At 35.7% G+C, this 12421-nt stretch overlaps 1 protein-coding gene across 1 annotated transcript; it reads left to right on the top strand.

Moving 5' to 3' along the window:
• The first annotated feature begins 9989 nt into the window (after positions 1-9989).
• Positions 9990-11036, top strand: LOC127846331 (zinc finger MYM-type protein 1-like). The gene has a single exon (XM_052377500.1). The coding sequence runs from the start codon at positions 9990-9992 to the stop codon at positions 11034-11036; it is 1047 nt and encodes a 348-aa protein (XP_052233460.1).
• The last annotated feature ends 1385 nt before the right edge of the window (positions 11037-12421 follow it).

Genomic DNA, 12421 nt, shown 5'->3' with positions numbered 1-12421 from the left:
AATGTGACACTTGGCATTAACATTACGCGAACAGTGCATGATAAATTGTGGCTTAAAAATGAAATATCCGTATTTTTTGTTTATTTAACTTAATTTAATAATATTTATTTATCCTGGTTCAGTATTTTAATAGTGCTCGAAATGAGGATACATTATTTACTAATCATGTCATATTGTATTGGTTGTTGTGTATTTTCATGTGGTTATTTATAACACTCTCCCATTTTCAGGTGTTAAATATGTCCATCAGTAATAAAATATATTCATTGTGAATGTAGTGTTAATGTTTTTATTTCTCATATCACTTGTTAAACTCCGTCATTAAAATACATAAACATTAAGTTCATTTTATGTTGTAATTAGAGTTTTTGGAAAGAAAATAATAACATTTATATCAACATGAAAGTTCCCCAAAAACGCACCATATTAATTGTAATTGTATTTTTTTTCGAAACCACGGGAGAGGACAACCCTCTCAAACGAACCTCTTTATGTTCCCAGTACAGAAATTGGACCGCCTCCCAATATTGGGAGGTTATCTACGCCCCTGAAAGTTAACAAATATCAAAAACTGAACTTAAAAACAACTTTAACACATGTTAGATATTTCGTGTAACTTCCTAGTAAAATCAATTCTCAGTGATGTATCTGCCGAAAAGGTCATATGGTTTACGGCGGGCAGAAAAAAAAACAGCAGGCAGTGAATTAGTTAATACATTGAGAAGTAAACACACTTCTATACTGCTTGGTATTAAATTGACAAGCAGCCCGGGAGAAGTAAACACACTCGTTTATTCCGTCGCATTAAATTCAGTGAACAATTTTAGTGCCTGATGTTACATGTTTCTCAAATGACTAATATTGTATTTAAATTTTCTACCATGCGGTTATAAACGGACAGGGGCGATATCAATTAAGAAGTTACTGTGAAACCATATATTTTCGTCAGCACGAAATTTTGTCCTTTTTAAAAAAATGAATATTTCGTCAGCACTTAAATTCGTTCATTGCTGGTTTTAAAAAAAGCGTCCGATTTGTTTGTAATGTTTGTAATACATGTAATACGCGGTTGCGAACAAATCGTGCTGGGGAAAGAGGGGTGACACTTGGTAGTCACTTGCAGGAGGTGGGCCTTGTTTGGCATGTGCCAATTAACAAGTCTGTTATTGCAGGTGATAGTAACTGTCCCTTATTATTTTCTGTCATTGACACGTTCGTCGTTATGATTAGCGAATAAGTAGGACTGAATAACCGTTAACGAGTGTTTTAAACAACGAAGCCAATTGCCAATTAGTCTTTTTCCATTACAATATCGGACAAACAAACACAAATCAATATGTTCTTTATTAATCTGTTATAAAAGCGCAGAATATATTTCAGTCAGGTGTTGATCACACATCGTCAAAATTTAATTGCGTTTAATAGTATTGTCTTTAATCCGGATTCGCCGCGTGTTGGCTGTATAATCTGCAACACCCCTGAAAAACACAATACACAAAAAATGGGTAATAAAGTTGTTAACAATTAGCGCTAATCAACACTATTATACCTAAACGAAGTCGACGCATTCGATACAGCCTTATTGCATTCGCGTTTTACAGGAAATGTCAGTTGTCAGTACACTGTATAATGCACACCCCTTTGTGTCAAAACCGGATTTAACTTGAGTGTGAATAGTCGACTGTTTCATGTTCTTTGTATCTGTACTATAAGTATACCAGTCTACAAAAAAGATGCGCGCTCCCGCATATGGGTATTCGGACGTTCAAAAAAAATTACCTACGGTTTACGCCGTCGAACGAAATAAGCAATATAACTCGTTTTTTTTCCTATTTCTTTACTTGCAAAAAATACTAGTGGCTTATAACTTACCTTGCAATCTTTATTTCTCGCATTTTGCGAGTGTGCGAGTGTAAATTTCGAGCCCTGTGTATATGCGTGGATTACGCTGGATTTTAATGCCTCATGCCTACGGTAATTCAGTCTTATTTGTTTCAAATATGGGACATGATTGTTCATTAGGATCTTGAAATCGTCAATAGGTAGAAGGACGAAAAAGACGAAAATTAATGTCTGACGAATAATAATGGTTTCACAGTATTACTTTTTAACGAGGAATTCACAACGATCGACACACTACTCTAGATACCCGCGGACACAACTACTTCTAGCCAACGGAGAAAGACATCCTGAACCGACCTAAGAAATACTTATTTATTTGCTTTCATTTTACTTGCGAACATATTTATAAAAACATATATAATCGAAATCGTGTTCTAATTTACGATATATATCGATATACACAAACTTGTTTTCGTTCGTGTGTGGTTCCTTTTGAAACACTCGGGCCTTAGATCGGCCGTTAATCACGGGCGCGACCTCCATTTTGCGATGCATGAGCCAATCCTGCTTCTTAGGTGGCGCGAAGGACCAAATGTTTTGACATTTCACGGCTAATTCTTCAGGGCGAGTAGGTTTTACTTTTTTCCCAACATATTTTGCATTATTTTAAATATTGGGCAATGTAGTGAGACTCCGCGAAGTTAAATTCATCCACAAATGTACATAAACATACAATCACAACCCATTCGGAAACGTGAGGACCTTTATAGTAAATATATAAGTGGACCTTTATAGTAAATATATAAGTAACCAACTCAATTAAGAAGGCAAGCCAATAACCTGAAAAAAAAACATATTGTACGATATGAACCAAAATAATGTAATATTCAATAAATCCAATATACAAATTCTCAACATTTTCAGAATATCTTTCTACATCAAATGTGTTTATACAGTATCATAACTCACGAAACAATTCAAAGATGTTATTTCGGCTGGAAACGACGAGTTTTGTCCCCTATTCCAATTCCTTAATTTACTTAAAGGCAAAGGTCAATGAATTATAGGCTCAAATGCGTCGTGTGTTGCTACTAAGATCTGCAAAACATTAAGATAGCTCCGGCTTTAATCGTTAACCTTTTTTTATTATACTCAAGTTTCTTTCCAGTTTTATAGAATGTGTATATTCAATGACAGAAATCTTCAAAATCTCTATGCAACACATGTTTCTTCATATTTCTTTTGGATTATACTCAAATTATGATCGAATTAAGAAAACATAATCGAACAATCAACCTGCAATACGACACAAAACGTGCTTTGTCTGCTGTCATTAGCCCCACCTCCTTTGCAAAAATATAAACTATCGTTTAGATCGACAAATAGCCCATGTTGTTGTGCATGGAACATCTTATACATGTTAAAGCAACGGTTTGGTGTTGTTAGAGATTCCATTGGTTGTAAAATACCTCGATTTTCTGTTAAATATTTCACCTTGTCACAACTTATAAAGGGCATCACGTTTCCAAATAGGTTGTAATTATATGTTTCTGTACATGTGTGGATGAATTAATCTTAGCAAAATCGCACTTCATTGACCGATTAAAAAACACAATGCGAAATATGTTGAAAAACATATAAAACCTTCTCACTCTATAGAATAATTAGTGACTTTACAAACCATCCGGTGCTTAACGACAACTCGGAAGTGGCATTGGCTCATATAGCAATGCATCGTAGTAATGGTAATCTGGGTTTAGGTGGGTAATGTTTTATAACAGGCATGTGCCATTAATCAGTTTTGACTAGGTGAAGTTCGGCATTTCAATCAACGAATTTTAACCTAACTGGCTTTGAATTGACCGTGCCAAGGTCGTGACAAAAACATTGATTCGCTGTGTATGCGTTATGTCGTGCTGTACGTTTTGCCCTGTATTTTATAGGCAATTGATTTCTGTCTAATACGTAGGGCTATATTTTTTTGTAATCTTTTGGATCATAATTATCCTAATGTAATTATCAGCAAAAAGTGCTTACATTTAAACAACCGACTGATTGTATGCTTGATGCTTGTATACTGCCAAGACCAGTCCCCACACTAGTTATGTTGCCGGTCGGCAATCGATCCCGCGGTCTGCGGAATGTTTTGCCAAGCAATTTATCAGCTTATAACGCTCGTCCGCAAAAACGTCAACAATTATAATTTACTACAAAACAAGACCACTAATTAAATATTGGCTCAATACCCTGACATTCAACGAACAAAACTGTCAATTTATATTTAATACATGATAACCAACCGTTGGTACTTAAAAATAGAATTCGATTAAGGTAATGCTTTTGTCAAAGTCAATAAAAAAGCAATATGTGTGCAATTCCTTCTAACTAAAAATCATTTCTGATTGAAAAATCAAAAACGACTTTGCACTATGTACGTCTGTTTGTAAAAAAACATATAAAGCGTTCACGAATTATTAATAAATAACATCGCATAGTCACGCATTTCAATACACATACACATGATTGTGCAAATATATATATATGTAATAGAAATATAATTAAAAGTGTGGGGTTAGTCTATTCAAACATCCTACCAATTTTAATTTCTACAATTGATCAGCTCAGTTGAATTATCCTAAGGGATATTAAATAATTATAACTCTCTGATTATACTCCTTTAATTGACGTTTCGGAATAATGCCTTTATCAAAACAATGGAAATTATGTTAACTACATTTTTACGTCATTTGACTGCACAATTTAAATAACAAAGAAAATGTTTTTAAGGATGTTCGATCGTTTCCACTTTACGGTAATTGATTCTCTATGTCGTGAAAATTAAAAACCTTTATATATTTTCACGGTTTCAAAAGATTAGGTTGGAATAAACGAGTGAAAATTCTAGTTTTACTGATTATGCGCCTATAAATTTTCGGAATTTACATATTTTCGAGCAATCTCCACGCAGAGTTGTCGTTCCTTGCTCTCACATACAACTCTGCAAAAGGCTCAGCACGCCATTTTGTCTACCAAATAGCTAAAACCGAACAAACGCATACAATGTATATTTGAGTGGATATTTAAGATCGCATGCATTTAATTAAGAAATATGACTTTTAAATGTACGATAAATCGTGCAAAAACATGTGAGTTTTAATGCAACTCCTGGAACTATTTTATTGCCCATTTACACAGATGTTATCATTCCACGCACTTAACAAATGTAAACAATTGTACATATTTTTTATTGAGTGACGTTAGGCATTGCTTCGACGTATTTATGTATGTCGGTTTCTTAACATATTATTCAGGGCGCAGGATCAATGGGATTCACATATGATTACACACGGGCTGGACAGAATGAAAACACGCCGTTAAGAACTTTATTTTTGCAGATATCTCAAGTTATTGAAATATGTTTGCAAAGTCTTTAGCGATACGTTTTTCTTGCAGTGTTGCCGATATCTAACGATTGAATAATACATTATTACACATAATCAATAGAGATAAAACTTGTATTTTATACCATAATGATTGCTTCCAACAAGTAGGTCACAGACATACTTAAAATAGAAAACTGTACCGTACAGTCGTTTGAGGCCCGAACAAGGGAACTGAATATTTGAAACTCATTTAATGCTGTAACAATGTATTATGTAACGATTGATCTGAATTTTTAGTCTCAAAATAATATTTACAATTAAAGATGTATTTCATAAACAGTTCAATTTTTTATTAACGTGTTCAGACCAATGTCGACCGATTACTTTACTAATTTCATTCCTCAAGAACACCCATGCACGGAAACATGAACAAGAGGCGGTTACCGGCGGCTAATGCCTGTTGTCACAAATATTCAACAGATAAGTTTCGTAGAATATTACTGAGCATTGTCTGAACATTGTTCAGAAAATGCTCTTGGGGAAAAAAATTCACGGTTTCACGCCTATTTCAATTCATTTTACACATATGCCGCCAGCGTGTACCAAGCAATGGGAGACAACTGGAGGTTATGGCAAGCGGTTCGACGCATAATCCCAAGAAACTAACGGCTCGTCCAATATGACTTCAAACTGTGTGCTCGTCCAAATATATCTCCATATTGTACAGTGAAACGTCAAATAACCTATAATTATTAACAATAGAAGACCATTGAAGTAATGTGTATACCATAAATAATTATGAGGTTAGTAATAATTATTATTAGTACCTCTTCAGCCTGTAGGATCATCTGTTCGATTCGCCGTGCCGTATTCTGAAGTCTTGATTGGATTTTGTGGTTGCAATGAAACAACTCCCTTATTATATACTCTTGTTTAACAGACGTTATTTACTCTATATGTATAAATACACACAGTTTGTATAATCCACGCTGCCAATTTAAGCAAACTTCTTTAATTGCCAATTAAAGGCGTGTGTCGCTAATTGATTGTTTGCTATGCACTAATTAATATGTTTGCACTATCAAGTAATCAATAATTGAAATATCTTATAATCGTAGATTGGTAGTCGATTGGGTGTGGACGTGTTTTCATGTGCTCCACAAATATGTGTTTTATTCATACATTACGCGCACAGAAAAAGTTGATATAATGGTAGAAAAAAGGATAATATGCAAAGTGAAATGCAAGTGTTACATTTTTCGCATAAAATCAACAGTAAAGACAAAAAAGTTACTTTTTAAAGCATGTTTATTAAAATCACAGGACAACTATAAAATAACACTGACAAAATTGTACAGTTTTAGCTGGTACTACAACTACTAAAATAAATACGCTTCATTATAACAAACAGTACGCTGTTTAACCTAAGTCAAACATAAATCATTTAAATAATATATACAAGTAAAACCATCATTTGTTACAAAACTCAACTCAATAACGCTAAAAAATAACATAAAGAAGCATATATCCCAATATATTTATTTACAACATCATATTCAATTGCAATATCATTTTATTCTATACAATATATCAGTGTGACGAAACCTCCACTGCCCTCCTTCATAATATCAGTGTGACGAAACTGCATTGTGACGAAACCTCCATCACCCGGACGGAAACATGACAGAGTTTATGACATGAACACAAAGCTTGCATTGGGTAAGACTTTTTTTGTCTTTTTGGTATATTGGTGCATTATATCATGATTTATTGTCTAAATTACAGATACTTTTGAATACATTCAGATAGTTATCTCAAAGTACATGTAATTCCTGTGTAGTCTACATGCATACATTTTTTTATATTGTACTTGCTATATTTTTCCTTCATATTTTGTCTGATTAATCATTTAATGCCAGTTAACACAAATACAGTAGAATGTGAATGGTTCATTGGTTGTCCTTAGTTAAACATGTTTATTTTAAAGTGGCATAAGTTTATTTTCTTCCTGGAGCCCTATTTATTAATACCGGTAATAAAAATGAAATTTTGCAAGTTTACAAAACATAAATATTCTCAATTCGTCAAATACGTATTGGTTTTGAAACTAAAGGGCTTAAATTAATTATTATTTGTGTGTATGTATCTCTAGGTCTTATGAAAGTATGTAACTTTTGTAAATTATTGACATTATTTCATATTATTTTATTCCGCATAAGCATATTCTAGCATTGTGGATTGTAAACTGTTCTGTCATTTACTGCAATCTGTTTCAGGTAAATCATAAACTGGGTGTTTCACCTGGGACTTTCACATCGAAACTGGCCCTTCCCCGTGACCTTCAGCACAAAAAAAGGAAAGGCTATAGCTGTTGCTCGTGCAGCAAAACAGCGACGCATAAGACTCAAAACTGGAACGGTATTTTTAATTATGGGCATTTTATTTTTAAAACACAGTATTCTTCATGTGTATGCCCCAAATTGGCAACTTAGTTTTCGCACTGTCCGTGGGTCGGTCGGTCAGTCCGTCATACTTTTCGTGCTTGCTCTCTAATTCAAGTAGTTTTCAGCCGATCTTCACCAAACTTGGTCAGAAGCTGTGTCTAGACCAAGTTCGAACATAGCCATGTGGGATCCTGGGTTTCTGGGTTTCTTACAATTGTATGGATTATTTTTTATATTGTTACAAAGTTGGAGTTTGGGGCATCCGTGTCGTGTGGACACATTTCTTGTTTGAGATTGTTTCAATAGATCCATCAATTAAATATGCAAAGTAGTAGGAACATTTAAAAGCATATGCTAATGTTTGTAAATTGATTATTGTAAAAGCATTAATGTGCTGTGTAATCATTTCTTGAAATAAAAATCGGAGATAACCCATGAAGGTGCAAGCACATTTTCCAATTTAAAATTATGTTTTCCTGTTCAGGCATTCAAAGGACAGTGCAAGAAGTACGAGCGGGACCAACATACAGTTCAAACATAGAGGACCAAGATGTTGAAGTTACAACTTTACCCCCACCTGTACCCAAGCCTGGTCCAGCAGGGCTAGACACTACTGGGAAGGAATTTGTTTTCTTTGATTTGGAAACAAGAGGGTTAGGTAAAGTTTTAACATATTCCTTATTCACAGTGTTGCACATACAGAAGTTTATCTTGGTCCAATTCAGGTATTTAGGTACTTTAAATCTCCAAAATTCAACTTCTATTAAAAAATATACATATTTACTTACATGTGTAACATAATTCAACCTGTTACTGCTGAGTAACTCAATGTGAGATATCGTGTGAATTGTTGGTCAACCTAGCATATGATTGAATAGCAACAAGAGATATGTTCAGACTAATTTCTCATTTTGCTTTCATATAATAAATCATTCTTAATCTTTATTGATAAAATGATAGTAAATACCTATAGATGATAAATGTTACATTACCCACAACTGGCTATAGTATATTATTGTGCATCATTTAAGAATTTAAACACTCTTCTCTTCGCTTCTTCAGATTTATGAATAAATAAGATGCCAAAAACTTACTTTGATATATCCATAAATCGAAGAAAAGAGCGTTTCAATTTTCATAATAACAGTTATTATGCCCCCCTCGGAAGAGAGAGTTAATATTGTTTTGCTGGATAATGGTCTGTTGGTAGATCATTTAGTTTCCGATCAATAATTTGTTTACTTTCTCACGAATTGTATTATTACTTTCCATGTGCATAGGTATTGGACAGTATATAACACATATTTAAATTATTGCCACTTGGTCAAAGGTCAAAGTCACAATAAGTGTGAAAATTGTTTCCGATCAATAACTCTTCAACTGAAAAACTCTCCTAAACCTCAATGCATAGAGAATGGATGTGAAGGAACCTCTTCTACGATTGTTCAAATTAAGCTTCAAAATAAGTCCTGGCCTGGGGAGGGGAGGGCAATGTTTTTCCCTTTTATGTTTATTGTAAACACTGCAAAAGTATTTTAAGAAGTTTAGATTGTACTTGGGCGAGCGACCCAAGGCCATCTGATTAATGGAGCTAAAATGGATTTTGTGCAATTTCTATGTAAAATTTTTGTTTTGTTTTTTCAGAGCGTACTTCTCACATAATTCAGATAGCTGCAGTGCATTCAACTGGTCGGTTTTCAACATATGTGATGCCTGAGAAGAAGATGTCCTTGAAAGCGTCAGAAATAACTGGAGTGACAGTTGTTGGCGACTCTATGCTTGTCAAGGGACAAACAGTAACAGCTGTCCCCATCAAATCTGCATTGACAAGATTTATAACACTCTTACAGAAATTTTCACCAGTTATTTTAGTTGGGCATAATATAGAGTATTTTTGATTGTAAAGTGTTGCTCCATGCTGTTTATACTTGTGGAAAAATGTTTGAGTTTCAGCAAAATATTTGTGGCTTTTTAGATACTTAAAAATGTTAAAGGAAATATTACCAAATATGAAATAATATAAGCGGGAACATTTAGTTAAAGAAGTTATTGGTGAATTATACAAGGCACATGGCGCTCTACATGATGTTTCAGCTTTACAAAAGTAAGTGAACTCTGTTCCTCTTGACCAAAATACTGTAAACAAATATTCATTCAGCTATGACCGAGCAGTATTAGCATACTATGTGTAACTAAATTTTACTTCCAACATCAAATCTTTTAATTTTAATTTGCGATCGTTCTTATCTTTAATGAACCTAACGTTGATCTAAATACAATTATGATCATTAATATTTAACACAAAACCCTGAAGGAGGAGATGAGCCCCGATACCCCTGGGTTCCGTGTACTGTGCCCCACGAGATGGACAGTGCGTGCAGCAAGCCTGTGTAGTGTCTTAGACAACTACATGTACACTGTGTTACAGACCTTGTGGGACACCTGCTACGAGCTCGGAGACACGGAGATCCGTTCCAGGATAGTAGGCGTGCGGTCCCAGATGGAGAGCTTCGACCTCTTCTTTGGTGTCCATCTGGGTTACATCATCCTGCGACATACATACAACTTGAGCCGCACCCTACAACAGAAGGACATGTCCGCATCAGAGGGTCAGGCAGTTGCTTCAATGACGGTGGAAACATTGACCAGCAAACGCTCCGACGATGCCTTCTACAAGTTTTGGGTTGACGTCAACAGCCAGCTCGATGACGTCGACGTAGGAGAGCCAGTGGTTCCCAGGCGACGCAAGATGCCGAAACGCTATGACGTTGGAACCGGGGCCCACGAGTGTCCAGCCACAGCACGTGATTGGTACCGCCCGGTCTACTTTGAAGCATTTGATTTGGTGATCGCGTGTATCAAGGACAGATTCGATCAGCCAGGCTACAAAACCTACAGATCCCTCCAAGACCTTCTTGTGCGCTGCGCCCGTGGTGGTGACTACGCCACTCATCTGCGGAGCGTGATTGACTTCTACAGGGACGACTTCAACGAGCAGGCGCTCACCTCTCAGATGGAGATGTACCAGGTCGCCGTACGGGACAAGAAGGTCAAGACCATCACGGACATTGTCACGTTCTTCCGCGACTTGCCTCCTGAGTCTCGCCTCTTTTTCTCGGAGGTGGTGCGCGTCCTCCGCCACGTCCTGGTAAGGCCCGTCACCAACGCCACCAGCGAGAGGTCCTTCTCCGGCCTGAGACGCCTGAAGACGTACCTCCGGACGTCTATGACACAGGGGAGACTCACCCACCTCATGACGCTCCACGTGCACAGGTGTGCTACCGACGCAATGGACTTGTTAGATGTTGCCAATGAGTTCGTCAGTGTGAATGAATCACGGTTAACTATCTTCGGGAAGTTTTCATAGAATGTGACACTTGGCATTAACATAACGCGAACAGTGCATGATAAATTGTGGCTTAAAAATGAATTATCCGTAATTTGTGTTTATTTAACTTAATTTAATAATAGTTATTCATCCTGGTTCAGTATTTTAATAGTGCTCGAAATGTGGATACATTATTTACTAATCATGTCATATTGTATTGGTTGTTGTGTATTTTCATGTGGTTATTTATAACACTCTCCCATTTTCAGGTGTTAAATATGTCCATCAGTAATGAAATATATTCAGTGTGAATGTAATGATTATGTTTTTATTCCTCATATCACTTGTTAAACTCCGTCATTAAAATACATAAACATTCACTTCATTTTATGTTGTAATTAGAGTTTTTGGAAAGAAAATAATAACATTTATATCAACATAAAAGTTCCCCAAAACGCACCATACTAATTGTAATTGTATTTTTTTTTCGGAACCACTGGAGAGGACAACCCTCTCAAACGAACCTCTTTATGTTCCCAGTACAGAAACTGGACCGCCCCCCCCCCCCCAATATTGGGAGGTTATCTACGCCCCTGAAAGTTAACAAATATCAACAACTGAACTTAAAAACAACTTTAACACATGTTAGATATTTAGTGTAACTTCCTAGTAAAATCAATTCTCAGTGATGTATCTGCCGAAAAGGTCATATGGTTTACGGCGGGCAGAAAAAACAGCATGCAGTGAATTAGTTAATACATTGAGAAGTAAACACACTTCTATACTGCGTGGTATTAAATTGACAAGCAGCCCGGGAGAAGTAAACACACTCGTTTATTCCGTCGCATTAAATTCAGTGAACAATTTTAGTGCCTGATGTTACATGTTTCTCAAATGACCAATATTGTATTTAAATTTTCTACCATGCGGTTATAAACGGACAGGGGCGATATCAATTAAGAAGTTACTGTGAAACCATTTATTTTTGTCAGCACAAAATTTTGTCCTTTTTAAAAAAAATGACTATTTCGTCAGCACTTAAATTCGTTCATTGCTAGTTTAAAAAAAAGCGTCCGATTTGTTTGTAATGTTTGTAATACATGTAATACGCGGTTGCGAACAAATCGTGCTGGGGAAAGAGGGGTGACACTTGGTAGTCACTTGCAGGAGGTGGGCCTTGTTTGGCATATGCCAATTAACAAGTCTGTTATTTCAGGTGATAGTAACTGTCCCTTACTATTTTATGTCATTGACACGTTCGTCGTTATGATTAGCGAATAAGTAGGACTGAATAACCGTTAACGAGTGTTTTAAACAGCGAAGCCAATTGCCAATTAGTCTTTTTCCATTACAATATCGGACAAACAAACACAAATCAATATGTTCTTTATTAATCTGTTATAAAAGCGCAGAATATATTTCAG

This window comes from Dreissena polymorpha, chromosome 9, assembly GCF_020536995.1.
Source record: "Dreissena polymorpha isolate Duluth1 chromosome 9, UMN_Dpol_1.0, whole genome shotgun sequence".
Classification (NCBI taxonomy): domain Eukaryota; kingdom Metazoa; phylum Mollusca; class Bivalvia; order Myida; family Dreissenidae; genus Dreissena; species Dreissena polymorpha.
This window is presented reverse-complemented; position numbering and strand designations above follow the sequence as displayed.